Genomic DNA, 24517 nt, shown 5'->3' with positions numbered 1-24517 from the left:
TGCCATGCCACCCTCTCACTGCCTATGCAAGGATAGATAAGTCACCCCTCTAGCAGGCCTTACAGCCCTAAGGCAGGGTGCACTATACCATAGGTGAGGGCACCAGTGCATGAGCACTGTGCCCCTACAATGTCTAAACAAAACCTTAGACATTGTAAGTGCAGGGTAGCCATAAGAGTATATGGTCTGGGAGTCTGTCAAACACGAACTCCACAGCACCATAATGGCTACACTGAAAACTGGGAAGTTTGGTATCAAACTTCTCAGCACAATAAATGCACACTGATGCCAGTGTACATTTTATTGTAAAATACACCCCAGAGGGCACCTTAGAGGTGCCCCCTGAAACCTTAACCGACTATCTGTGTAGGCTGACTGGTTCCAGCAGCCTGCCACAACCGAGACATGTTGCTGGTCCCATGGGGAGAGTGCCTTTGTCACTCTGAGGCCAGTAACAAATTCTGCACTGGGTGGAGATGCTAACACCTCCCCCAGGCAGGAGCTGTAACACCTGGCGGTGAGCCTCAAAGGCTCACACCTTTGTTCCAGCACCGCAGGACACTCCAGCTAGTGGAGTTGCCTGCCCCCTCCGGCCACTGCCCCCACTTTTGGCGGCAAGGCCGGAGGAAATAATGAGAATAACAAGGAGGAGTCACTGGCCAGTCAGGACAGCCCCTAAGGTGTCCTGGGCTGAAGTGACTCTAACTTTTAGAAATCCTCCCTCTTGCAGATGGAGGATTCCCCCAATAGGATTAGGGATGTGACCCCCTCCCCTTGGGAGGAGGCACAAAGAGGGTGTACCCACCCTCAGGGCTAGTAGCCATTGGCTACTAACCCCCCAGACCTAAACACGCCCTTAAATTTAGTATTTAAGGGCTTCCCTGAACCTAAGAATTTAGATTCCTGCAACTTACAAGAAGAAGAGGACTGCTGAGCTGAAAGACCCCTGCAGAGGAAGAAAAGAAGATACCAACTGCTTTGGCCCCAGACCTACCGGCCTGTCTCCTGCCTTCCAAAGAAACCTGCTCCAGCGACGCTTTCCCAAGGACCAGCGACCTCTGAATCCTCAGAGGACTGCCCTGCTTCAAGAAAGACAAGAAACTCCTGAGGACAGCGGCACTGCTCCAAAAGAACTGCAACTTTGTTACAGAGGAGCAGATTTAAAGACCCCTGCAAATCCCCGCAAGAAGCGTGAGACTTGCAACACTGCACCCGGCGGCCCCGACTCGACTGGTGGAGAACCAACACCTCAGGGAGGACCCTCCGGCGACTCCGAGACCGTGAGTAACCAAAGTTGTCCCCCCTGAGCCCCCACAGCGACGCCTGCAGAGGGAATCCCGAGGCTCCCCCTGACCGCGACTGCCTGAACCTAAAGTCCCGACGGCTGGAAAAGACCCTGCCCCCGCAGCCCCCAGCACTTGAAGGAACAGAACTTCTGTGCAGGAGTGACCCCCAGGAGGCCCTCTCCCTTGCCCAGGTGGTGGCTACCCGAGGAGCCCCCCCCTTGCCTGCCTGCATCGCTGAAGAGACCCCTTGGTCTCCCATTGAAACCTACAGAGAACCCGACGCTTGTTTACACACTGCACCCGGCCGCCCCCGCGCTGCTGAGGGTGTACTTTTTGTGCTGACTTGTGTCCCCCCCGGTGCCCTACAAAATCCCCCTGGTCTGCCCTCCGAAGACGCGGGTACTTACCTGCTGGCAGACCGGAACCGGGGCACCCCCTTCTCTCCATTGAAGCCTATGTGTTTTGGGCACCTCTTTGACCTCTGCACCTGACCGGCCCTGAGCTGCTGGTGTGGTAACTTTGGGGTTGCTCTGAACCCCCAACGGTGGGCTACCTTGGACCCAAACCTGAGACTTGTAAGTGATTTACTTACCTGCTAAAACTAACAATAACTTACCTCCCCCAGGAACTGTGAAAATTGCACTGTGTCCACTTTTAAAACAGCTATTTGTGTTTTATGTGAAAAGTATATATGCTACTGTAATCATTCAAAGTTCCTAAAGTATTTACCCTGCAATACCTTTCAAATGAGATATTACATGTAGAATTTGAACCTGTGGTTCTTAAAATAAACTAAGAAAAGATATTTTTCTATAACAAAACCTATTGGCCTGGATTTGTCTCTGAGTGTGTGTTCCTCATTTATTGCCTGTGTGTATGTACAACAAATGCTTAACACTACTCCTTTGATAAGCCTACTGCTCGACCACACTACCACAAAATAGAGCATTAGTATTATCTCTTTTTGCCACTATCTTACCTCTAAGGGGAACCCTTGGACTCTGCGCATACTATTCCTTACTTTGAAATAGTGCATACAGAGCCAACTTCCTACATTGGTGGATCAGCGGTGGGGTACAAGACTTTGCATTTGCTGGACTACTCAGCCAATACCTGATCACACGACAAATTCCAAAAATTGTCATTAGAAATTGTTTTTGCAATTTGAACTATTTTTCTAAATTCTTAAAAGTTCTGCTAGGGCCTTGTGTTAGTCCCTGTTAGCATTGCTTTTAGAGTTTAAAAGTTTGGTAAAAGTTTGAATTAGATTCTAGAACTAGTTTTAGATTCTTAAAAAGTATTCCAACTTTTAGAAGCATAATGTCTAGTGCAGAGATGAATGTGGTGGAACTCGACACCACACCTTACCTCCATCTTAAGATGAGGGAGCTAAGGTCACTCTGTAAAATAAAGAAAATAGTAATGGGCCCCAGACCTTCCAAACTACAGCTCCAGGAGCTGTTGGCAGAGTTTGAAAAGGCCAACCCCTCTGAGGATGGCAACACAGAGGATGATGATAGTGACTTGGAGGGTGATTCCCCCCTACCAGTCCTATCTAGGGAAGACAGGGCGTCCCAAGCCCTGACTCCAAGCATAATAGTCAGAGATGCTGGCTCCCTCACAGGAGGGACCAACCTCTCTGAAATCACTGAGGATAACTCCAGTGAAGAGGACATCCAGTTAGCCAGGATGGCCAAAAGATTGGCTTTGGAAAGACAGATCCTAGCCATAGAAAGGGAAAGACAAGAGATGGGCCTAGGACCCATCAATGGTGGCAGCAACATAAATAGGGTCAGAGATTCTCCTGACATGTTGAAAATCCCTAAAGGGATTGTAACTAAATATGAAGATGGTGATGACATCACCAAATGGTTCACAGCTTTTGAGAGGGCTTGTGTAACCAGAAAAGTGACCAAATCTCACTGGGGTGCTCTCCTTTGGGAAATGTTCACAGGAAAGTGTAGGGATAGACTCCTCACACTCTATGGAAAAGATGCAGAATCTTATGACCTCATGAAGGGTACCCTGATTGAGGGCTTTGGATTCTCCACTGAGGAGTATAGGATTAGATTCAGGGGGGCTCAAAAATCCTCGAGCCAGACCTGGGTTGACTTTGTAGACTACTCAGTAAAAACACTAGATGGTTGGATTCAAGGCAGTGCTGTAAGTAATTATGATGGGCTGTACAATTTATTTGTGAAAGAACACCTATTAAGTAATTGTTTCAATGATAAACTGCATCAGCATCTGGTAGACCTAGGACCAATTTCTCCCCAAGAATTGGGAAAGAAGGCGGACCATTGGGTCAAGACTAGGGTGTCCAAAACCTCCACAGGGGGTGACCAAAAGAAAGGGGTCACAAAAAAAGGGGAAGGGTGGTGAGACAGCCAAAAACAAAAATAGTAAAGAGTCTTCTACAGGCCCCCAAAAACCTGCACAGGAGGGTGGGCCCAGAGCCTCTTCACAAAACAATTCTGGGTACAAGGGTAAAAACTTTGATCCCAAAAAGACCTGGTGTCGTAGCTGTAGTCAGTCTGGACACCAAACTGGAGACAAGGCCTGGCCCAAGAAAAATACCACTTCAAACTCCACTCCAGCTAACACTGGAATGGCTAGTCTCCAAGTGGGATCAACAGTGTGCCCAGAGCAAATCAGGTGTCACACTGAAGCTACATTAGTCTCTGAGGGTGGGGTGGATTTAGCCACACTGGCTGCCTGGCCCCTTAACATGCAAAAATACAGGCAGCAGCTCTTAATTAATGGGACAAGTGTAGAGGGCCTGAGGGATACAGGTGCCAGTGTCACTATGGTGACAGAGAAACTGGTTTCCCCTGGCCAATACCTGACTGGACAAACCTATCCAGTCACCAATGCTGACAATCAAACTAAAGTACATCCCATGGCAATGGTAACTTTAGAGTGGGGAGGGGTCAATGGCCTGAAACAGGTGGTGGTCTCCTCAAATATCCCAGTAGACTGTTTGCTTGGAAATGACCTGGAGTCCTCAGCATGGGCTGAGGTAGAACTGAAAACCCATGCAGCCATGCTGGGTATCCCTGAACTGGTGTGTGTCAAAACAAGGGCACAGTGCAAGGCACAGGGTGAAAAAGTAGAGCTGGAGTCTGGAAGAAAGGCCCAGCCTACCAAGAGAAAAGGAAAGTCAGCTGGGAAACCAGCTGCAACACAACAAGAAAAAGAGAGCCTCTCTTCTCAGGAAGAAGTTCTGCCCTCTGAGGGAACTGAGCCTATGGAGCTGGAACCTTACCAGGTTGAGCTCTTAGGCCCAGGGGGACCCTCAAGGGAAGAGTTGTGTAAGGGGCAAGAAACCTGTCCCTCTCTTGAAGGCCTTAGGCAGCAAGCTGCTGAAGAGTCCAAAGGCAAGAAAAATTGAACACATAGGGTCTATTGGGAAGATGGACTCCTGTACACTGAGTCAAGAGATCCCAAACCTGGTGCCACTAGGAGAGTGGTAGTGCCTCAGGCGTTCAGAGAGTTTTTTCTGACCTTAGCCCATGATATTCCCCTTGCTGGGCATTTGGGACAAACCAAGACGTGGGAGAGGTTAGTCAACCACTTCTACTGGCCAACATGTCCCAGAAGGTTAAGGAGTTTTGCATCTCCTGTACCACCTGTCAAGCCAGTGGTAAGACAGGTGGACATCCAAAGGCCCCCCTCATTCCACTTCCAGTGGTGGGGGTCCCCTTTTGAAAGAGTGGGTGTGGACATAGTGGGTCCACTTGAACCTCCCACAGCCTCAGGAAATATGTACATCCTAGTAGTAGTGGATCATGCTACTAGGTATCCTGAAGCTATTCCCCTTAGGTCGACTACTGCCCCTGCAGTAGCCAAGGCCCTCATTGGTATCTTTACCAGAGTGGGCTTCCCTAAGGAAGTGGTGTCTGACAGAGGTACCAACTTTATGTCCACATACCTGAAACACATGTGGAATGAGTGTGGAGTGACTTATAAATTCACTACACCCTATCATCCACAAACTAATGGCCTTGTTGAGAGATTCAACAAGACATTAAAGGGCATGATCATGGGGCTCCCAGAAAAACTCAAAAGGAGATGGGATGTCCTCTTGCCATGTCTGCTTTTCGCTTACAGAGAGGTGCCTCAGAAGGGAGTAGGGTTCTCACCCTTTGAACTTCTGTTTGGCCACCCTGTAAGGGGACCACTTGCTCTTGTTAAAGAAGGCTGGGAGAGACCTCTTCATGAGCCTAAACAAGACATAGTGGACTATGTACTTGGCCTTTGCTCAAGGATGGCAGAGTACATGGAAAAGGCAAGTAAAAACCTTGAGGCCAGCCAACAGCTCCAGAAGTTTTGGTATGACCAAAAGGCTGCACTGGTTGAATTTCAACCAGGGCAGAAAGTCTGGGTTTTGGAGCCTGTGGCTCCCAGGGCACTTCATGACAAATGGAGTGGCCCTTACCCAGTGCTAGAGAGGAAGAGTCAGGTCACCTACCTGGTAGACCTGGGCACAAGCAGGAGCCCCAAGAGGGTGATCCATGTGAACCGCCTTTAGCTCTTCCATGACAGGGCTGATGTCAATCTGTTAATGGTAACAGATGAGGATCAGGAAGCTGAGAGTGAGCCTCTCCCTGATCTTCTGTCATCAAACCCTAATGATGGCTCAGTAGATGGAGTGATCTAGTCAGACACCCTCTCTGGCCAACAGCAATCTGACTGTAGGACAGTCCTGCAGCAGTTTGCTGAGCTCTTTTCCCTAACCCCTGGTCAGACACACCTGTGTACCCATGATGTGGACACAGGAGACAGCATGCCTGTCAAAAACAAAATATTCAGACAGTCTGATCAAGTTAAGGAAAGCATCAAGGTGGAAGTCCACAAGATGCTGGAATTGGGAGTAATTGAGCACTCTGGCAGCCCCTGGGCTAGCCCAGTGGTCTTAGTCCCCAAACCTCACACCAAAGATGGAAAGAGAGAGATGAGGTTTTGTGTGGACTACAGAGGACTTAACTCTGTCACCAAGACAGATGCCCATCCCATTCCTAGAGCGGATGAGCTGATTGATAAATTAGGGGCTGCCAAATTCTTAAGTACCTTTGACTTAACAGCAGGGTACTGGCAAATCAAAATGGCCCCTGGAGCAAAAGAAAAGAGAGCATTCTCCACACCTGATGGGCATTATCAGTTCACTGTTATGCCCTTTGGTTTAAAGAATGCCCCTGCCACCTTCCAAAGGTTGGTGAATCAAGTCCTTGCTGGCTTGGAGTCCTTCAGTGCAGCTTATCTTGACGATATTGCTGTCTTTAGCTCCAACTGGCAGGATCACCTGGTCCACCTGAAGAAGGTTTTGAAGGCTCTGCAATCTGCAGGCCTCTCTATCAAGGCATCCAAATGCCAGATAGGGCAGGGAACTGTGGTTTACTTGGGACACCTTGTAGGTGGAGGCCAAGTTCAGCCACTCCAGCCTAAGATCCAGACTATTCTGGACTGGGCAGCTCCAAAAACCCAGACTCAAGTGAGAGCATTCCTTGGCTTGACTGGGTACTATAGGAGGTTTGTGAAGGGATATGGATCCATTGTGACAGCCCTCACAGAACTCACCTCCAAGAAAATGCCCAAGAAAGTAAACTGGACTGTAGAATGCCAACAGGCCTTTGACACCCTGAAACAAGCTATGTGCACAGCACCAGTTCTAAAAGCTCCAGATTACGCCAAGCAATTCATTGTGCAGACAGATGCCTCTGAACATGGGATAGGGGCAGTTTTGTCCCAAACAAATGATGATGGCCTTGACCAGCCTGTTGCTTTCATTAGCAGGAGGTTACTCCCTAGGGAGCAGCGTTGGAGTGCCATTGAGAGGGAGGCCTTTGCTGTGGTTTGGTCCCTGAAGAAGCTGAGACCATACCTCTTTGTTACTCACTTCCTAGTTCAGACTGACCACAGACCTCTCAGATGGCTGATGCAAATGAAAGATGAAAATCCAAAACTGTTGAGGTGGTCCATCTCCCTACAGGGAATGGACTTTATAGTGGAACACAGACCTGGGACTGCCCATGCCAATGCAGATGGCCTTTCCAGGTTCTTCCACTTAGAAAATGAAAACTCTCTTGTGAAAGGTTAGTCTCATCCTCTTTCGTTTGGGGGGTGGTTGTGTAAGGAAATGCCTCCTTGGCATGGTTACCCCCTGACTTTTTTGCCTTTGCTGATGCTATGTTTTGAATTGAAAGTGTGCTGAGGCCTGCTAACAAGGCCCCAGCACCAGTGTTCTTTCCCTAACCTGTACTTTTGATTCCACAATTGGCACACCCTGGTATCCAGGTAAGTCCCTTGTAACTGGTACCCCTGGTACCGAGGGCCCTGATGCCAGGGAAGGTCTCTAAGGGCTGCAGCATGTCTTATGCCACCCTGGAGACCCCTCACTCAGCACAGACACACTGCTTGCCAGCTTGTGTGTGCTGGTGAGAACAAAATGAGTAAGTCGACATGGCACTCCCCTCAGGGTGCCATGCCAGCCTCTCACTGCCTATGGAAGGATAGATAAGTCACCCCTCTAGCAGGCCTTACAGCCCTAAGGCAGGGTGCACTATACCACAGGTGAGGGCATAGGTGCATGAGCACTGTGCCCCTACAGTGTCTAAACAAAACCTTAGACATTGTAAGTGCAGGGTAGCCATAAGAGTATATTGTCTGGGAGTCTGTCAAACACGAACTCCACAGTACCATAATGGCTACACTGAAAACTGGGAAGTTTGGTATCAAACTTCTCAGCACAATAAATGCACACTGATGCCAGTGTACATTTTATTGTAAAATACACCCCAGAGGGCACCTTAGAGGTGCCCCCTGAAACCTTAACCGACTATCTGTGTAGGCTGACTGGTTCCAGCAGCCTGCCACAACCGAGACATGTTGCTGGTCCCATGGGGAGAGTGCCTTTGTCACTCTGAGGCCAGTAACAAAGCCTGCACTGGGTGGAGATGCTAACACCTCCCCCAGGCAGGAGCTGTAACACCTGGCGGTGAGCCTCAAAGGCTCACCCCTTTGTTCCAGCACCGCAGGACACTCCAGCTAGTGGAGTTGCCCGCCCCCTCCGGCGACGGCCCCCACTTTTGGCGGCAAGGCCGGAGGAAATAATGAGAATAACAAGGAGGAGTCACTGGCCAGTCAGGACAGCCCATAAGGTGTCCTGAGCTGAAGTGACTCTAACTTTTAGAAATCCTCCATCTTGCAGATGGAGGATTCCCCCAATAGTATTAGGGATGTGACCCCCTCCCCTTGGGAGGAGGCACAAAGAGGGTGTACCCACCCTCCGGGCTAGTAGCCATTGGCTACTAACCCCCCAGACCTAAACACGCCCTTAAATTTAGTATTTAAGGGCTTCCCTGAACCTAAGAATTTAGATTCCTGCAACTTACAAGAAGAAGAGGACTGCTGAGCTGAAAGACCCCTGCAGAGGAAGAAAAGAAGACACCAACTGCTTTGGCCCCAGACCTACTGGCCTGTCTCCTGCCTTCCAAAGAAACCTGCTCCAGCGACGCTTTCCCAAGGACCAGCGACCTCTGAATCCTCAGAGGACTGCCCTGCTTCAAGAAAGACAAGAAACTCCTGAGGACAGCGGCACTGCTCCAAAAGAACTGCAACTTTGTTACAGAGGAGCAGATTTAAAGACCCCTGCAAATCCCCGCAAGAAGCGTGAGACTTGCAACACTGCACCCGGCGACCCCGACTCGACTGGTGGAGAACCAACACCTCAGGGAGGACCTTCCGGCGACTCCGAGACCGTGAGTAACCAAAGTTGTCCCCCCTGAGCCCCCACAGCGACGCCTGCAGAGGGAATCCCGAGGCTCCCCCTGACCGCGACTGCCTGAACCTAAAGTCCCGACGGCTGGAAAAGACCCTGCCCCCGCAGCCCCCAGCACCTGAAGGAACGGAACTTCTGTGCAGGAGTGACCCCCAGGAGGCCCTCTCCCTTGCCCAGGTGGTGGCTACCCCGAGGAGCCCCCCCCTTGCCTGCCTGCACCGCTGAAGAGACCCCTTGGTCTCCCATTGAAACCTAAAGAGAACCCGACGCTTGTTTACACACTGCACCCGGCCGCCCCCACGCTGCTGAGGGTGTACTTTTTGTGCTGACTTGTGTCCCCCCTGGTGCCCTACAAAATCCCCCTGGTCTGCCCTCCGAAGACGCGGGTACTTACCTGCTGGCAGACCTGAACCGGGGCACCCCCTTCTCTCCATTGAAGCCTATGTGTTTTGGGCACCTCTTTGACCTCTGCACCTGACCGGCCCTGAGCTGCTGGTGTGGTAACCTTGGGGTTGCTCTGAACCCCCAACGGTGGGCTACCTTGGACCCAAACCTGAGACTTGTAAGTGATTTACTTACCTGCTAAAACTAACAATAACTTACCTCCCCCAGGAACTGTGAAAATTGCACTAAGTGTCCACTTTTAAAACAGCTATGTAATCATTCAAAGTTCCTAAAGTACTTACCTGCAATACCTTTCAAATGAGATATTACATGTAGAATTTGAACCTGTGGTTCTTAAAATAAACTAAGAAAATATATTTTTCTATAACAAAACCTATTGGCCTGGATTTGTCTTTGAGTGTGTGTTCCTCATTTATTGCCTGTGTGTATGTACAACAAATGCTTAACACTACTCCTTTGATAAGCCTACTGCTCGACCACACTGCCACAAAATAGAGCATTAGTATTATCTCTTTTTGCCACTATCTTACCTCTAAGGGGAACCCTTGGACTCTGTGCATACTATTCCTTACTTTGAAATAGTGCATACAGAGTCAACTTCCTACAATATATAAATGTTATAAAACATGTTGGCACAGATTATGAAAAAATGGATAAAAATTAAATAAAATGGATGTTAGAAATGTATAAACAATAATTGAGAATTAAAATGGGCCACAGATTGTCCCAAATAATCAAGAGTTTGAGTTCAAATTGAAGTAGTATTTTGACTTTAAACCAGCAGGCTTTTTTTCACCCAAAGAAGCAGTGTTGAGTTCACAGCTCATTGATTTAAAGGGACAACGCACAGAGTTGAAGCTCAGGCTGGAAGAAATCAAATAGCCAATTTGAAAGTGTTGAACTGCTTGTCAGGAAACTGAAAAACAAAGGCAACATTGTGCTTTGCGAAACTCTGGTTCAGAATTCCTAAATGCGGTGAATCTCTGAAGAGACAGTGACAAACAGTTAATTAAACTACAAAGCACGAGTTTCACAGACTGGATTAATCCTGGCTTCAAACTACTCATTGCTTGGGACTCTTTACCAAGCTGTGCAGAAGTCTCTAACCGGTTGCACATAATGTGTTGTTATGGTTCAGTGTGCATTCTGCGCGATGGGGTTATCTCAAATGCTAGCTTTACACATAGGTTCTCTGCAGCTCAAACATTTGTTTTATTTAGGATATAGTGTCCAAATTCAAATGTTCAAGTTGCATCCTTAACAACAAGAATATTCAAGATCCCCTGGTCAGATGTAGATTCACAAAAATGTAATATCTGATCAGCAGACACTCGAAAAGTATGTGCCTTTGGGCATAATACATGAAATAGTTCAACTGTGCTTATCAAATAGACGGATCAAGACTTGCTACCATATATACAGTGTTAGAGACATATTCAATGAAGAAAAGTAAACTATGTGTTACTATACAGACCAAAATATTACCAAATTTAAAAACTCATACTTTTGGACAAGTTCAGGATATCAATCTGTCTCGTTGAGGTTGCAACAAAATGTCAGTCAATGTATAAGAGCACTTCACTTTTTCAATGAAAGCACATGTACCCATAAGGCTTCACTCTCTGTCTTATAAACAGACTCCTCAGCAATATACTAGTCGACTCTGAGTGTGATATGTTGGATTTAGACCTCTTATTTGAGGTCATCATTTATGCATGGTCTTCAGCAGGTCATGGATCTTTATGGAAATATTTAATTCTTAATTTTACCCAATTGCATTCAGAAGGTATGCCCTGCTTAACCAATGTTAAAAGGGTGGAATGATTTGTAGTGGGGCATGCGTCACCATATCAATTTGAAAAATATTTCTCCTTTGTATTTTGAGGTTTCACTGGTAGTCTTCGACAGGCTAGGAATTCCTCAAGTTCACCCCCATGTACATAGTTACGGCTTGTTGAGTCTTAGATAACAGAACAGCAGATGAAAGGCTTCGTGCCTAGCAAACTGTACGCTCAACTGTCTATAAGCAGATCCTTTAGGCATATTAAAATATGTATGAACAAGTGAACCCAGTAAGTACTCTGCTGAGCACAGCAGAGGTTAGAATTCAAGGTGTTCATAGTAAAAAGACTCCAACAGTGGTTTGGTACTTTTAAACCTATATCAAAATTTGTTCCAGCAGTCCAGAGTACCTTTCTTTTGACATTTCAAACTCTAAAACATTAATAACGTTTGAGAAAATGGAATATCAAGCCACAAAGATTCATTAAGTATTAAGGATGTCCTGGGTACAAATGGAGATGGGCAGGAATATGAAAGCAGACCCAACTCTAATAGTTCGAAAGAATAGGGGCAAGGAAATCATAGGTATAGGCAAGAGCTAATAGTTGGTCAGACGAGTAAACTAATTTGGTTTACCACAGTTATCTATATTGACCAGAGGAGGAGCAGCAAGATGGGGTTGTTTGAGATGAATGGGCACAGATGGACTTGCCTTAAGGCAAGCCAGCAACACATCCCCACTACAGACTGATTTAAATTGGCTGTGCAGAATGACTGCAAATAACAGTGCTTCTTATATGGTGGCCAGTGAGCTAAAAGAAAGATTTCCATTCAGAGGTGAAGTAAGTTTTGTTCATGAGACACCAATTTCTGAGTAGTACAGACCTAACTGTAAACATACTGAAAAGTCTGTTTACAAAATGGTGCATCAAAAATAAATTAAAATACAAAAAGCGGAGAAAAGCAAAATTACACCAAGTAACTTGAGCTGGACACAGAATTTAAACTTAGGTCAGTGCTCCAGCCTTATTTAACAAGCATTTGCAATGCTATAGGCCTTCCATTTTCTTGAGTTGGAGCTATTAGCATTGTAAATTCAGAACTCGACTTTTCTTGCCACATAAATTGATCAACCCTGCCTCATAATTTTGTCTTTTCCTGACATGTTTTTGTGGTCACTGGCAGCTACTGACACGAGTCTTGCAAGCGTTCTTGCCTTGCCTTTCAACAAAGCTCTAATAAAGTTAACATTAGCAGAGCAGCATGAGACGATTTATGGTCCCCAAAAAAGGAGAAAAGCAGTGCCATGTGCCTATTTTGTGAGGGCTGGCAGGGAGGGGTCCTGGAGACAGAGACTCCAGATACCAGGCTCTGCAAGTTTCACTTCAGTGCTCTAGGATCTGATAGAGACTTCTAGTTGCAGATCCTTACCTTAGAATTTCCCCCAGGCGTCAGACTGCATCCGGAGATTTTTCTTCGAGCAATACCCTTGTATGTTGGTAGGTGGCATCGGTCGATTCTGCGGGCGTCGTTGGTGTCGTAGTCGTCGTGATGACGTCGGGAGTAGTACATAGATGCCACCTCAGTGCAGTGACATCAGTTATTTTCTATCCGCGTCACGTGCTGATCCAGAGAGAGCTACCATGGTCTCTTTTTGATGGATTTTGACCGTTTTGTTGAGTTTGGAAGTGAGTTTTTGGTGCATCAGGGATGATCCCGAAGACCGGGTTCAAGCCGTGCGGGGACTGTCACCGCATGATGTCGGTGACTGATCCGCATCGGGTTTGTCTGTGGTGTCTGGAGCGCGACCACGACCCGAAGTCGTGCTCCGAGTGCCGGGCCATGCACCGAAGGCCTTGAGGGAGCGTTCCCTCAAGCTCATGATGGCTCAGCGCTCGACTCCGCGTAGGTACCGGTCTTGCTCGAGAGGAAGGTCTTGAGACCGTTCGCAGAGCCACCACAACTCATCTTTCTCAAAATCTTCGGGTACAGGTAAGCAAAAGAAGTCGTTGAAGAGGTTTCCTCGCACTTCAACTTTGCCCCTTCGCTCGTCTGACTCAATGCGGGAGGAGCGTGGACGCTCAAGGCCTCCGTCCTCGGAACCTGCTTCTGAGTCCGCTCTGCGCTTCCCTGAGTTTCCGGGAGCCAGAGCAACCCCCGCCCAGCTTGAAGAATTCTATGAGGCCATGCGCCTCATCTTTGGGCCGACCGACCCCAATACGGCGCCTTCGGGCCCAAGGGGTTCGGTTGAGGGGCCTTCTGGTTCCGCGCCAGTGGCTTCGGCTCCGGCCACCGAAGTCCCCTCAGGATCCACTCGCGGATCTGCGCTGGTCGCACCACTGAGACCTTCCCCGATGCCGGGTCGATTGCCGCTGCTCCCGACGTCGGTAGTGCCCACTATCGACGTCGACCCGATCCTTATACCTGACGACTTGGAGTCGAAGCGGCATCGGCCGACGCAGCCTCTTGCCTTCGATGGGGCCTACTCACCCCATGTCGGATTTGGACCCTTTATCCTGTGGGTACAAATTCGGGGAAGGAATGCAGGGGTCCCTGGACCCTTATGAATATCAGGATGACCAATCTATGGACCTGGCACAGGAATTTGGCAAGGCCAGTAGACTGGACACTTCTCCAGACGCTGGTATACGGTGGAGGGAGTGACTTATGCTATGGTGGTCAGTAGCGTGTCCGAGGTTCTTGGCCTTGAGCGACCTACTGTAGAGGTCAGGTCGACCTCCTGACGGAGGTGCTTCAGCCAGGGGCTCCCACATCTGAGCCCCTCTTACCTTTCAATGAAGCCCTCACCAACGTCCTTTTGGATGCTTGGTCCAAACCCAACACAGGGGCTCCTGTGAATAGGACTATTGCACGCCGCCATCAGCCCGCTCCGAACGACCTTAAGTTCCTGTCCCAACACCCCAAGCCTGAGAGTCTTGTCATCCAGGCTTCCTCTTTCTGAGGCGCATTCCCTTCCGCATCCCCAGATAGAGAATCAAAAAGGCTGGAACAATTTGGGAATACGTTGTTTTCTTCCTCCAGTCTCGCGCTGCGGTCCGTGAACACCGCATGCCTTTTGGGTAGCTGGACCCACTCTTTGTGGGATACGGTTGACCATGCCATTGCCTCTCAAGCTGTCAGTGATGGGAGAGATGCAGCAAAGGTCACGATCCAATGTGGGCTGGACACAACCGACTCTCGAGGCAGATCGGTTGCTACAAAAGTGGCCTTGAGACGCCATGTCTGGTTGCGTACTTTTGGTTTTTCGGGGGATGTCCAACAGTCTTTCATGGACATGCCCTTTGATGGCTCCCATCTCTTTGGAGACAAAGCGGACTCGGCCTTGGAGAGATTCAAGGATTCCTGGGCTATGGCTCGGTCCCTTGGTCTTTCTGATACCCATCACCCCCAGCAGTCTGCTTTTTGCCCCTTTTGTGGCCACGGAAGGGACTCCCTGTTGCGTCCCCCGCACAGCCACTGTGCCACCCATGCTGTTCAGCCGCTGCATGGCCGGGGACAATGGGATCCCACGTGAACGTGGGACAGGGAACCAGAAGTCTGCCCAGTCAACCTCTGCCCCCGTTGGAGCCTCCAAACCCTCCTAGTCCGTCCTCTCACTTCCATCCAGTTGGCGGCAGGATTCGCCATCACCTTCCCCACTGGGAATCCGTCACTACAGACAGGTGGGTTTTGCAGATCGTTCAAAAGGGCTGATCCCTCCCTTTTGAATCTGCCCCACCGATCATGCCTCCATCAATCAGCAAACTCCTGGAGGATCATTTGGCACTTCTCCACCAGAAAGTCGTGGCTCTGTTGGCCAAGGGAGCTATAGAGAAGGTCCCTGTGTTAGAAATAGGTCATGGTTGTTATTTCCACTACTTTCTGGTGCCAAAAAAGGACAAGGGCTTGTGTCCTATCCTTGACCTTCGGGACCTCAACTACTTCCTGAAGAAGGCGAAATTCAAAATGCTCACCCTGGCTCAGGTTCTGTCTACCTTACACCCAGGAGACTGGTAGCGTTGGACTTGCAGGACGCTTATTTCCACATCCCCATCCTGCCTTCCCAGAGACGTTACCTACGATTTGTGGTAGATCACGAGCACTATCAGTTTACCATGCTCCCTTTCGGCCTTACCAGCGCCCTCGGGTGTTCATGAAAGTGATGGCGGTGGTTGCAGCTCATCTGCGCAGGTTAGGGGTCTCAGTCTTCCCCTATCTCGACGACTGTCTGTAGAAGGTGGACTCACCCCCGAAAGTCGTCTCCCACCTTCAGTCTACGGTGAGCCTCCTGCACATGCTGGGGTTCACTATAAACGTGCCAAAGTCACACCTGACTCCCTCTCAGACGCTCCCTTTCATCGGAGCTGTTCCAGACACAGTGCAGTTTCGGGCTTCTCCTCCCAAAAAGCGAGTCCAAAATATTCGGGCAATGATTCCAATCTTTCAGCCTCTGTCTTGGGTTTCGGTGAGACTAACTCTGAGGCTGCTGGGCCTCATGGCCTCCTGCATCCTGCTAGTGACACATGCCGGATGGCATATGCAGGCTCTGCAGTGGGACTTGAAGTTCCAGTAGGCGCAGCATCAGGGGAGTCTCTCTGACATGGTCCAGATCTCGGAGGAGACTGCGAAAGACCTGCAGTGGTGGCTTTCGATTCTGCATTGGGTCCACAGCAGATCCATCTCCCTTCCCCAGCCAGCTCTATCTATAGTGACAGATGCATCGCTTCTGGGTTGGGGCCGCCACATGGGAGAGGCGGAGATCAGAGGCCTCTGGTCTCCAGTGAAGTCGGGGCTCCATATCAATCTTCTGGGGCTCCAGGCGATCAGGCTTGCGTTGAAAGCATTTCTTCTCTCTCTCAAAAGGAAGGTAGTGCATGTGTTCATGGACAATACTACTGCCATGTGTTAATGCAACAACAGGGTGGAGTAGGGTCCTGGACCCTCTGTCAGGAAGCACTACATCTCTGGGCATGGCTGGAACATCAGGGCATTACCCCCGTGGTTCAACATCTGGCAGGTTCTCAACGCCAGAGCGGACGAACTCAGCCGTCGACGCACAGCCGATCACAAATGGCGTCTTCATCCGGAGGTGGCGCAAGGTCTCTTTCAGCAGTGGGGAGAGCCTTGGTTAGATCTGTCCGCCTCTGCAGAGAACCCGCAATGTCAGCTGTTTTGTGCGTTGGACTTTACAAGGCGGCACTCGCTCGTCTCAAGTGGAACTACGGCCTCCTTTACGCCTATACCACTTCTGCCCAGCGTTCTCAAGATCGGAACGACCGGGCCCAAGTCATCTTGGTGGCTCCGTACTGGGCACGGAGAGTATGGTATCCAGAGCTATTGAGTATGGCCATCGATCCTCCACTCAGACTGACTCTTGGGTCAGATCTTCGGTCGCAGCAGCAGGGGATGGTTCTCCATCCGAACCTGTCCAATCTCCGCCTCCATGCGTGGGGATTGAGCGGCGCCAGTTGACGACTTTTGATCTTTCACCCGAAGTCTGTGATGTTATCTTGACAGCCAGGCATCCCTCCACCAAAACAGTATATGCTTGTCGTTAGCATAAATTGGTGGCATGGTGCACCAACAGATCTGTTGATCCCCTCTCTGCCCCTCTATCTGAGGTTCTTTTGTTCATTCTTTCTTTGGCCCAGCAGGGCTCTCCTTTGGGCACCCTTAAAGGGTATTTATCTGCCATTTCGGCCTTTCTTAGGTTACCTGATCAGCCCTGACTCTTTAAATCTCCTATTATGAGTGGATTCCTAAAAGGCCTCACCCATTTGTTTCCTCCCACTCCATTTATAATGCCTCAGTTGACCTCAATCTTGTCCTTGCTTATTTAATGTGTAATCCCTTTGAGCCGATGCACAATTGTCCCTTACGGCTCCTCACCTTCAAAACTGTCTTTCTTGTTGCCATCACTTCTGCTCGCAGGGTGAGTGAGCTTCAGTCCCTTTCGTCCAAACCTCCATACTTGTCTGTTCACCCTGACAAAGAGAGATGTTGCGCACTAAGGCTTCCTTCCTTCCTTCCAAAGGTGGTTATGCCTTTTCATGTAGGCCAGTCCATCACCCTGCCTACTTTTTACACACCTCCATATCCTTCCCATGAGGAGGAGAGACTCTTCCGTCTGGACCCAAAAAGAGCGTTGGTGTTCTATCTTAATCGTACTAAAGATTTCTGGTTGGACGATCAACTCTTTGTCGGGTATGTTGGTGCGAAGAAAGGGAAAGCAGTGCAAAAACATACAATCTCTCGATGGGTACTTCTTTGACTCAAGATGTGCTATGCTTTGGCCAAGAAGCAACCTCCTGAGGGCTTGCGTGCTCATTCCACCAGAACGACTGCTGCTTCCACTGCGTTAGCATGCAGAGTTCCTGTCCCGGATATCTGCCAGGCAGCTACGTGGGCGTCCCTGCACACGTTTGCTAAACACTACTGCCTGGACAGTCAGGTCTGTCGGGACGGCTACTTTGGTCGTTCGGTCCTGCAGGACTTTCTAGTATGATCTAGGTTCACAGCCCACCTCTGAGGATGGCATTCTTTGGGTATCTATTCTAAGGTAAGGAATCTGCAACTAGAAGTCTCTATCAGATGTACAAGTTACTTACCTTCGGTAACAAAATATCTGGTAGAGACATATTCTAGTTGCAGATTCCTTACCGACCCACCCATCCTCCCCGCTTGCGAACTGATTCCAAGGGACAGGGATTCCCCCTTCAGGTCCTTAGCTCTGGCGCACAAATCCCAGTATTCTTAGCGGCTCTGCAATTTGGCGTTGAAAGTAGTTAAAAGAAACTGAGGTCACTGCGCTGAGGTGGCGTCTAGGTACTACTCCCGAAGTCATCAATGCGACTACAACACCAACGACACCTGCGGAGTCGACCGACACCACCTACCGACGCACAAGGATATTCCTTGGAGAAAAATCTCCGGATCCAGTCTGACGCGTGGGGGAAATTCTAAGGTAAGGAATCTGCAACTAGAATGTCTCTACCAGAAATTTGTACTTTAGCTGCATTCTACGAGAAAGGGCATATTTTGGCTTTCCTGGGCATGGAGCTAAAAGTTTGGGCACTGGGTGTTAGTATTGTAAAACAAGCTTATTTCAATGTTACATAAACATTCACAAAAATAAGCTTACTTCAAGATTAAATCAACGCGCTCTGGTTGTACCGAAAGAAGACGACAGGCAGTGGTAAAATAACATTATGAAAATTAAGCCTAGGAGCTACTTTTTTATTAAAGATTTAATGATGGAGCAAATGTTCCAGGAGCCAGAGATAAACGAGGACAGCACTGGAATAAAGCCAAAACAAATGTCAGCGACATGGGAGGAAATGGGAGGAACGGAATGCTGCAATAAAACACAGGCAGCTACCAGCCTAAAACACCCACAGTGAAAAGGCAGTAACAAAAGTAGTCCATCACAGCAAGAGATACAGAAACCAAAGGGGATTAATACAGTAGTTGATCACTGCTCTGAAACAGAAAGGAGGGAGAAAAAGGCAAAACAGATCACTAACAAGCAACTGCGTCATTCAAAAAAGAAGTTAAAGTGCTATTGATGACCACATTTTTGCTCTAGAATATACAACCATGTTTATTACTAGCCTGTTTTGATCTTGTCTGTGTTGAGTATGTTGTTCGCTTTACCTGTTTCTTTTCGCCTGACGATTTGTAAAGCGTTCTGATGCCCTCATGGTTCATGTTTGCACTATATAAAACTTTATAAATAAATAAATACAACTTATGAAATGTAAATAAAGAAGCAGAAAATCTCATCAACCTTCTTATGCATTTATAAAGTTTTATATAGCGCGAACACGACCCCTGAGGAGGGTATACCCGTTTCTTTTCTACTAGTTACTATTTTATTTTCCTGAAAGGGAGTGCATTTTTCATTCGAGATTGCATGGATGGCATTGTCTTTACTTCTCTGCATGCTGTACTAACTCTGTCTTTTATTTCCAGCTGGTTCTAATGTCTAATAATCTTTACTATACAATCTTTACTTTTTCTCACTTGGGCTGGACAGATGCCTTTTCTTCTACTGTTGATGCTGTTGATGATGCCATTCCCAACCTAAATCCTTTTCTCACAAACCGTAGTGATGCTGTTCACCTACCTGTTGTAACCTCAGATACATCCACATATACCGCTAGGACACCCAATCATGAAATGTTTGTTGGTAAAGTACCATTTTTGTAATTCTATTTTGTAGTTATCCCTGAAAGAAAACTAAATGGTGTTTTGTCATTGTTTCATTTATGTTTCATTATTGATTACACTTGTGAGTTATAAATAGTATAAACATGTTAAACTGAACGTTCCCACAAACTCAGTCAATTTGTAATTGTTGGTTAGGGCAATAACCATTGTCATTTGCCCATATTTAAGGTCTTCGGAGGCATCCTGCAGATTAGCGATGGAAGTAGAGAACGCAAACAGTGGGTCGGATAAAAAGGTGGCCAGCACAAGAGATTTTAGAGGAGAGAGAGACTGCACTGATAAGTGCATGGAGGCAAAGGGTGAGCCAAGCGGAAAGGTGGTACAAAATGGAGACAATCCAGTTCCAGGACATTTGCCAAAGTGGTGTGCAGAAGTAGGGCACAAAGTGTGAGTAGCATCACAAATAAGAGAAATCAAGGCAGGCATTCAGCATGGGGGAGGGTGTCTGAAAGCCCAGGATGAAGATTTTGAGTAGTGTGGTGTGGCGAGTCGAAGCAGGACAAGAGACAAATTGGTAGGGCAGAAGCAAAGATTGTGGACAAAGTAGTACAGAGAGAGAAAGAGACCGTGATGGAGAGATAGCAACTTTGAGTTATCGGCCAATAGCCTTTTTTATATGATTGGACATTATCATGTTAATTTTTTCAGTCCCTCAGTGTGTGTCCTCACATACATCTCGTCAATAACACAAGATAAATACCCACAGTAACGAGTACTCCACACTAAATGTGTTTGCAAATCAATGTGCTTGATTTTTTTATCTTGTGTCTGCCTCTGGAGCACAATGCTACAGTGTAAAGCAATTAAAACTGTTTTATTTGAGGTTGAAGAGCTGTTTTTGTGTAATCGTATAGCAAAGAATTCTTAGGACTCATCTTTTGAGACTGTCATACTGTAGAGTAGATAAACCATGTCCTACCGTCTTTTACACCCTTCTCAGAACTGACTTAGAGCTCTCTTTCTAGGTTCCATCTCTCATATGCTGTTAGATTGTATCATCTCTTTTTGTTACTTCTGACACGCTCAGCTGCTCCCCACTAGGGAGTGCACACATAGATGCCTGTAAGCTTACATCTGTGTGTGCACGTTTGTGCTATGTCTCAGAGAAGGAGGTGGAGTCCTGTGCTAGGATAGATTTGTACTTTAACCCTGTGAAAAAAAATAATTTTAGTTTTCAGTATTGTTTCAATTAATAAAACAATATTATTATTCATAATGTAACTCACTGACATAGAGATAAAAATATTGTAAGATTGAACATAACAAGGTGAACCATAGCACTCCTTTCTATTTATTAGAATCTTATAGAAGGTGCCTGGGTGCATGCTTCTATAGCCCAGTTCTCTTTGCTTTTTAGTTGTCAGCAACAACAGTAGACATAAGGTAACGGATATGCTGTTCGATGGGACTTATTTGGGGACATGGCTGACCTTGAGTTCCTTTAATTGTATACTTTGCTGGTAAATGAGAAAGCCAACAAAGGTCAGCATTTTATGCATTGCAACAGTTTGCCATAGTACCATAATCTATCCAGGTAAATGTTTTCCCTACCACAGTGCTTTAAGAAAATCATGTGAACTAACCCACTTTACTAATCTCTCTTTATTAGTTTACTTTCATCTGAAAATAAACTAGGGTTGTCTGTGTTCAAATGTATATGTATATGTTTATGAAATGTAAAAGAAAAGGAGGCATAAGGTACACAACTGGATGTTTAAGTATCAAGTCCCTCTGGTTTGCAGCTCTAAATAAGCAGGCAAGTGTGGTGAAGTTAAAAAGAGTTGACTGCAGAGCAGAATGGGTGACCTGTACAGTGGTGATCCATTCCTATCGTTTTGTGAGCCTCAAAACTGATTTTGTGTCTTGCTGAGCCAGTATTTATTATATGCCTGGTTGACTGACACTGCAAGGTGTTTCTAGAAGGGCTTCCCAGTTAGACAACCAGAAGCCCACACATTGGTAGAGGTGTATGCCTAAAGAAAGGAAGCAGGCTCATGGTTGCACTGTATAGAACCCTCTGCAGGTACAACCTGCAGAGGGTTATATTCACAACTGCCTGAAAGACTGGTGGAAAAAATGATCTACACCAAACAACTTACAAGTAATGTCACATTTCGATCTACGCAGTACTAGTTTTGGCACACAAACCATCTCACTTTCAGGGTCCTCGCTAAGACCTTGCCAAGACCTGCCAGTGAATACAGGCTTTATACTCATGGTCTGGCAGTGAATGGTTACTGGGACAGGGTAGTATACCATATACAATCCACAGTGGGGAATGTGGCTATTCACCAACCACAAAATTGACTACAAGGACTACATCCACAACTGAAACAAGGAAAAATAAAATGCACAATAGTAGCACTTTCTCTAATACTGGCAAAAAGGTGTATAGCCATACACTGGCTTCAAAGTGGAGGTCACTCGTGAGAAATGGTGTTGAGATCTTGCTGAATGTAGGAGCAGCAAATGCAAACAATACATACAGATGACAAAGAGAATGAGGTTTTAAGGGAATGGGGAGAAATGTATGAAACACTGACTGCTGGAGAGATAGAGGAGGAGTCAAACGAAAGTGAAGGATAGAGCTGCTCACCCATCAGGACGAATGATGTAACCATTCTCATATTCCATTCAACAACATATTATTTAACCTCTAGTAGACAAATGACAATTGCTCGATTTAACTGATCTATTTTCTTTTTCTTTTTTATGTCTTAAATTATGATCTTATGTACTATACTTCTGTAAAGAAAATCCAAGTTTGTTTAGTTTATTTATGGTGTGCAACAAAATGTATGCCAACTGCTCACGCCTTTCGTCTCACCTAAAACCTATTGGCTACCGTACCAAGTAGAGGATGCACTAGCTAAGCGGCTGCATGAAAATGTAAGGCGCTACAAGGGTAGGCAAAATGATCCAGTCTCTGTCACGTTGGTGTACCTGACCCTTTTTACAGGGTCATCCCCACGCTTTTTGCCTCCTTCCTCCTATTTTTTTCTGACCTGTTTTTGCTGGCTTTAGGACTCTGGGCACTTTACCATTGCTGACCAGTGCTAAAGTGCATATGCTCCCTGTGTAAATTGTATTGGTGATTAGTTTATCCCTGATTGACATATTTGATTTACTAGTGAGTCCCTAGTGAAGTGCACTAGAGGAACACAGGGCCTGAAAATCAAAATCTACTAGTGGGCCTGCAGCACTGGTTGTGAACATGTTTCAGATCTCGCACTGCAGTGTCTGTGTGCAGTCTTGCACTGCCAATTCAATCTTGCAAGTGCACCCACTTGCCAGGCCCAAACCTTCCCTATTTATACATGTGAAGCACCCTTAAAGTAGGCCCTATGTAGCCCCATGGGCAGGGTGCATTGTATGTTATAGGTGGAACATGTGCTGATGTGTTTTACATGTCCTAACAGTGAAATATACTTCCAAATCTGGTTTTCACTGCTTCAAGGCCTGTCTCTCTCTCAGAGGTTAACATGGGGGCTACCTTTAAATATCCTTAAAGTGCAGTTCCCCTTTGAGAGCAGGTAGAGGTTTGGAGTTTGAGGTCTCTGAACTCACAATCTAAAAATACATCTTTTGGTAAAGTTGTTTTTTAAATTGTGTGTTTGAAGCATTTTCTTGCTTAAACCATTCCGTGACTTCGCCTGCTTGTGTATTCCCTGTCTGGGTCAGACTGACAGTTGGGCTGTTTGTGTCACTGTCTAGAGGGGATTCACAAAGGGAGCTGAGGTGTAGCCTGCATATCCTGATGAGCCATCTGGGCTAGAGTGGAGGGAGGAGTGGTCACTTACACCTGAATGGGCTGTGCCTGCCCTCACACAATGCTGTCTCCATCCCCCTGGTGCGTGTCTGGGGCCTGGCCTGGGCAAGGCAGGATCCTTTAAACAACAGAGACTTTCCTTTGAAGTTTTCTTATTTCAGAGGCAGAAAGAGGTATAAGTATTGGACCCAAAACTCCAGTTTTTTTAGAGCTGAAGAGAAGTGTTGCACCTGCCTATGACTGTGCTTTGATGGGCTATCCTGTAGTTGCTGCTTCTGCCCATGAAAGGGGACAAAGACTGGACTTTGTTATTCATTCCTACTTGAGAAGGATCTCCAAGGGCGTGAACTAAGCTTGCCTCCTCTTTTGAAGTCTTAGACTTCCTCTGCCAGCACCTGGACTCTTTGCTGAGACTCCCGCCTTTCCAAATGATGCTCCCTCCAGGCACAGGGCCCTTGAAAGGTGAAGTTGGCAGAACAAGGACTGAAATCCACGCATAGAACACTGTGCAGGGAAATTTTCTACATACCACCTGCAACGCGGCTGAAAACCCCACCCTCTTCACGGCTATAATAGAGGCTCCACCAGCATCGCGGCTGGGAGATCGACGCATTGCGGCTGGAGAAATGGCACAACACCCGCTTTCGGCGGCTGATAATGACGCATACCCCATGCAGCACGGTTTTCTAACACTGTGCCATTGGATTTCTCACGCATCGTCGCTGGGCGTCAGTCATCGTAAACCTGCGGAATCCGTAGTCCCCTGTCCAGAAATCGACGCATCGCTCCCTTGTGAGGGAGTAAAACAACACAGCGCCTACCCGACCGGAGAAGAAACGACGCACAGGCTCACTTGCGAGTAAGGAATCGATGCATCACTGACTTTTCTGACGCACGCTCGCCCGTGCTGCTTTATTTTTGACGCAAACCAGGTACTTTGTGTAAAATCAAAGTTTCAATTGTTTTTAATAGAGTAAGACTCTTTTTACTTTTAAAATTCATATCTTGTCTTGTGTATGTTGAGTTTTTGTCATTTTGGTCTTGTTTGATTTAAATAAATATTATCTATTTTTCCAAACCTGTGTGGTGTCCATTCTTTTGTGTTTCGCTGTATTACTGTGTGTGTTATTACAAATCCTTTACACGTTGCTTCTGGGTTAAGCCTTTCTTCTCGTGCTAATCTACCAAGGAGGGGAGTGGGGGTTAACCAGGTGCGTTTCTCCTTTTCCTTGACTAGAGTGAGGGTCCTTGCTTGGAGAGGGGGTAACC

The 24517-nt window shown here is 47.2% G+C and overlaps 1 protein-coding gene across 6 annotated transcripts in view; it reads left to right on the top strand.

Annotated features, from left to right (window-relative positions):
• PICALM (phosphatidylinositol binding clathrin assembly protein) overlaps positions 1 to 24517 on the top strand; it is a 449858-nt gene that overhangs the window by 330138 nt on the left and 95203 nt on the right. For 2 of the 6 annotated variants that reach the window (XM_069203985.1, XM_069203984.1), the window contains exon 13: positions 19286 to 19438. The exons of the other annotated variants lie outside the window; for them this stretch is intronic. In XM_069203985.1, coding sequence (XP_069060086.1) covers positions 19286 to 19438 — 153 coding nt within the window. The remainder of the gene's footprint in view (positions 1 to 19285; positions 19439 to 24517) is intronic. 6 annotated transcript variants of the gene reach the window in all.

This window comes from Pleurodeles waltl, chromosome 8 (genome assembly GCF_031143425.1).
Source record: "Pleurodeles waltl isolate 20211129_DDA chromosome 8, aPleWal1.hap1.20221129, whole genome shotgun sequence".
Lineage (NCBI taxonomy): Eukaryota > Metazoa > Chordata > Amphibia > Caudata > Salamandridae > Pleurodeles > Pleurodeles waltl.
Note: the sequence above shows the minus strand (reverse complement) of the source record. Positions and strands in the feature narration are given on the sequence as shown.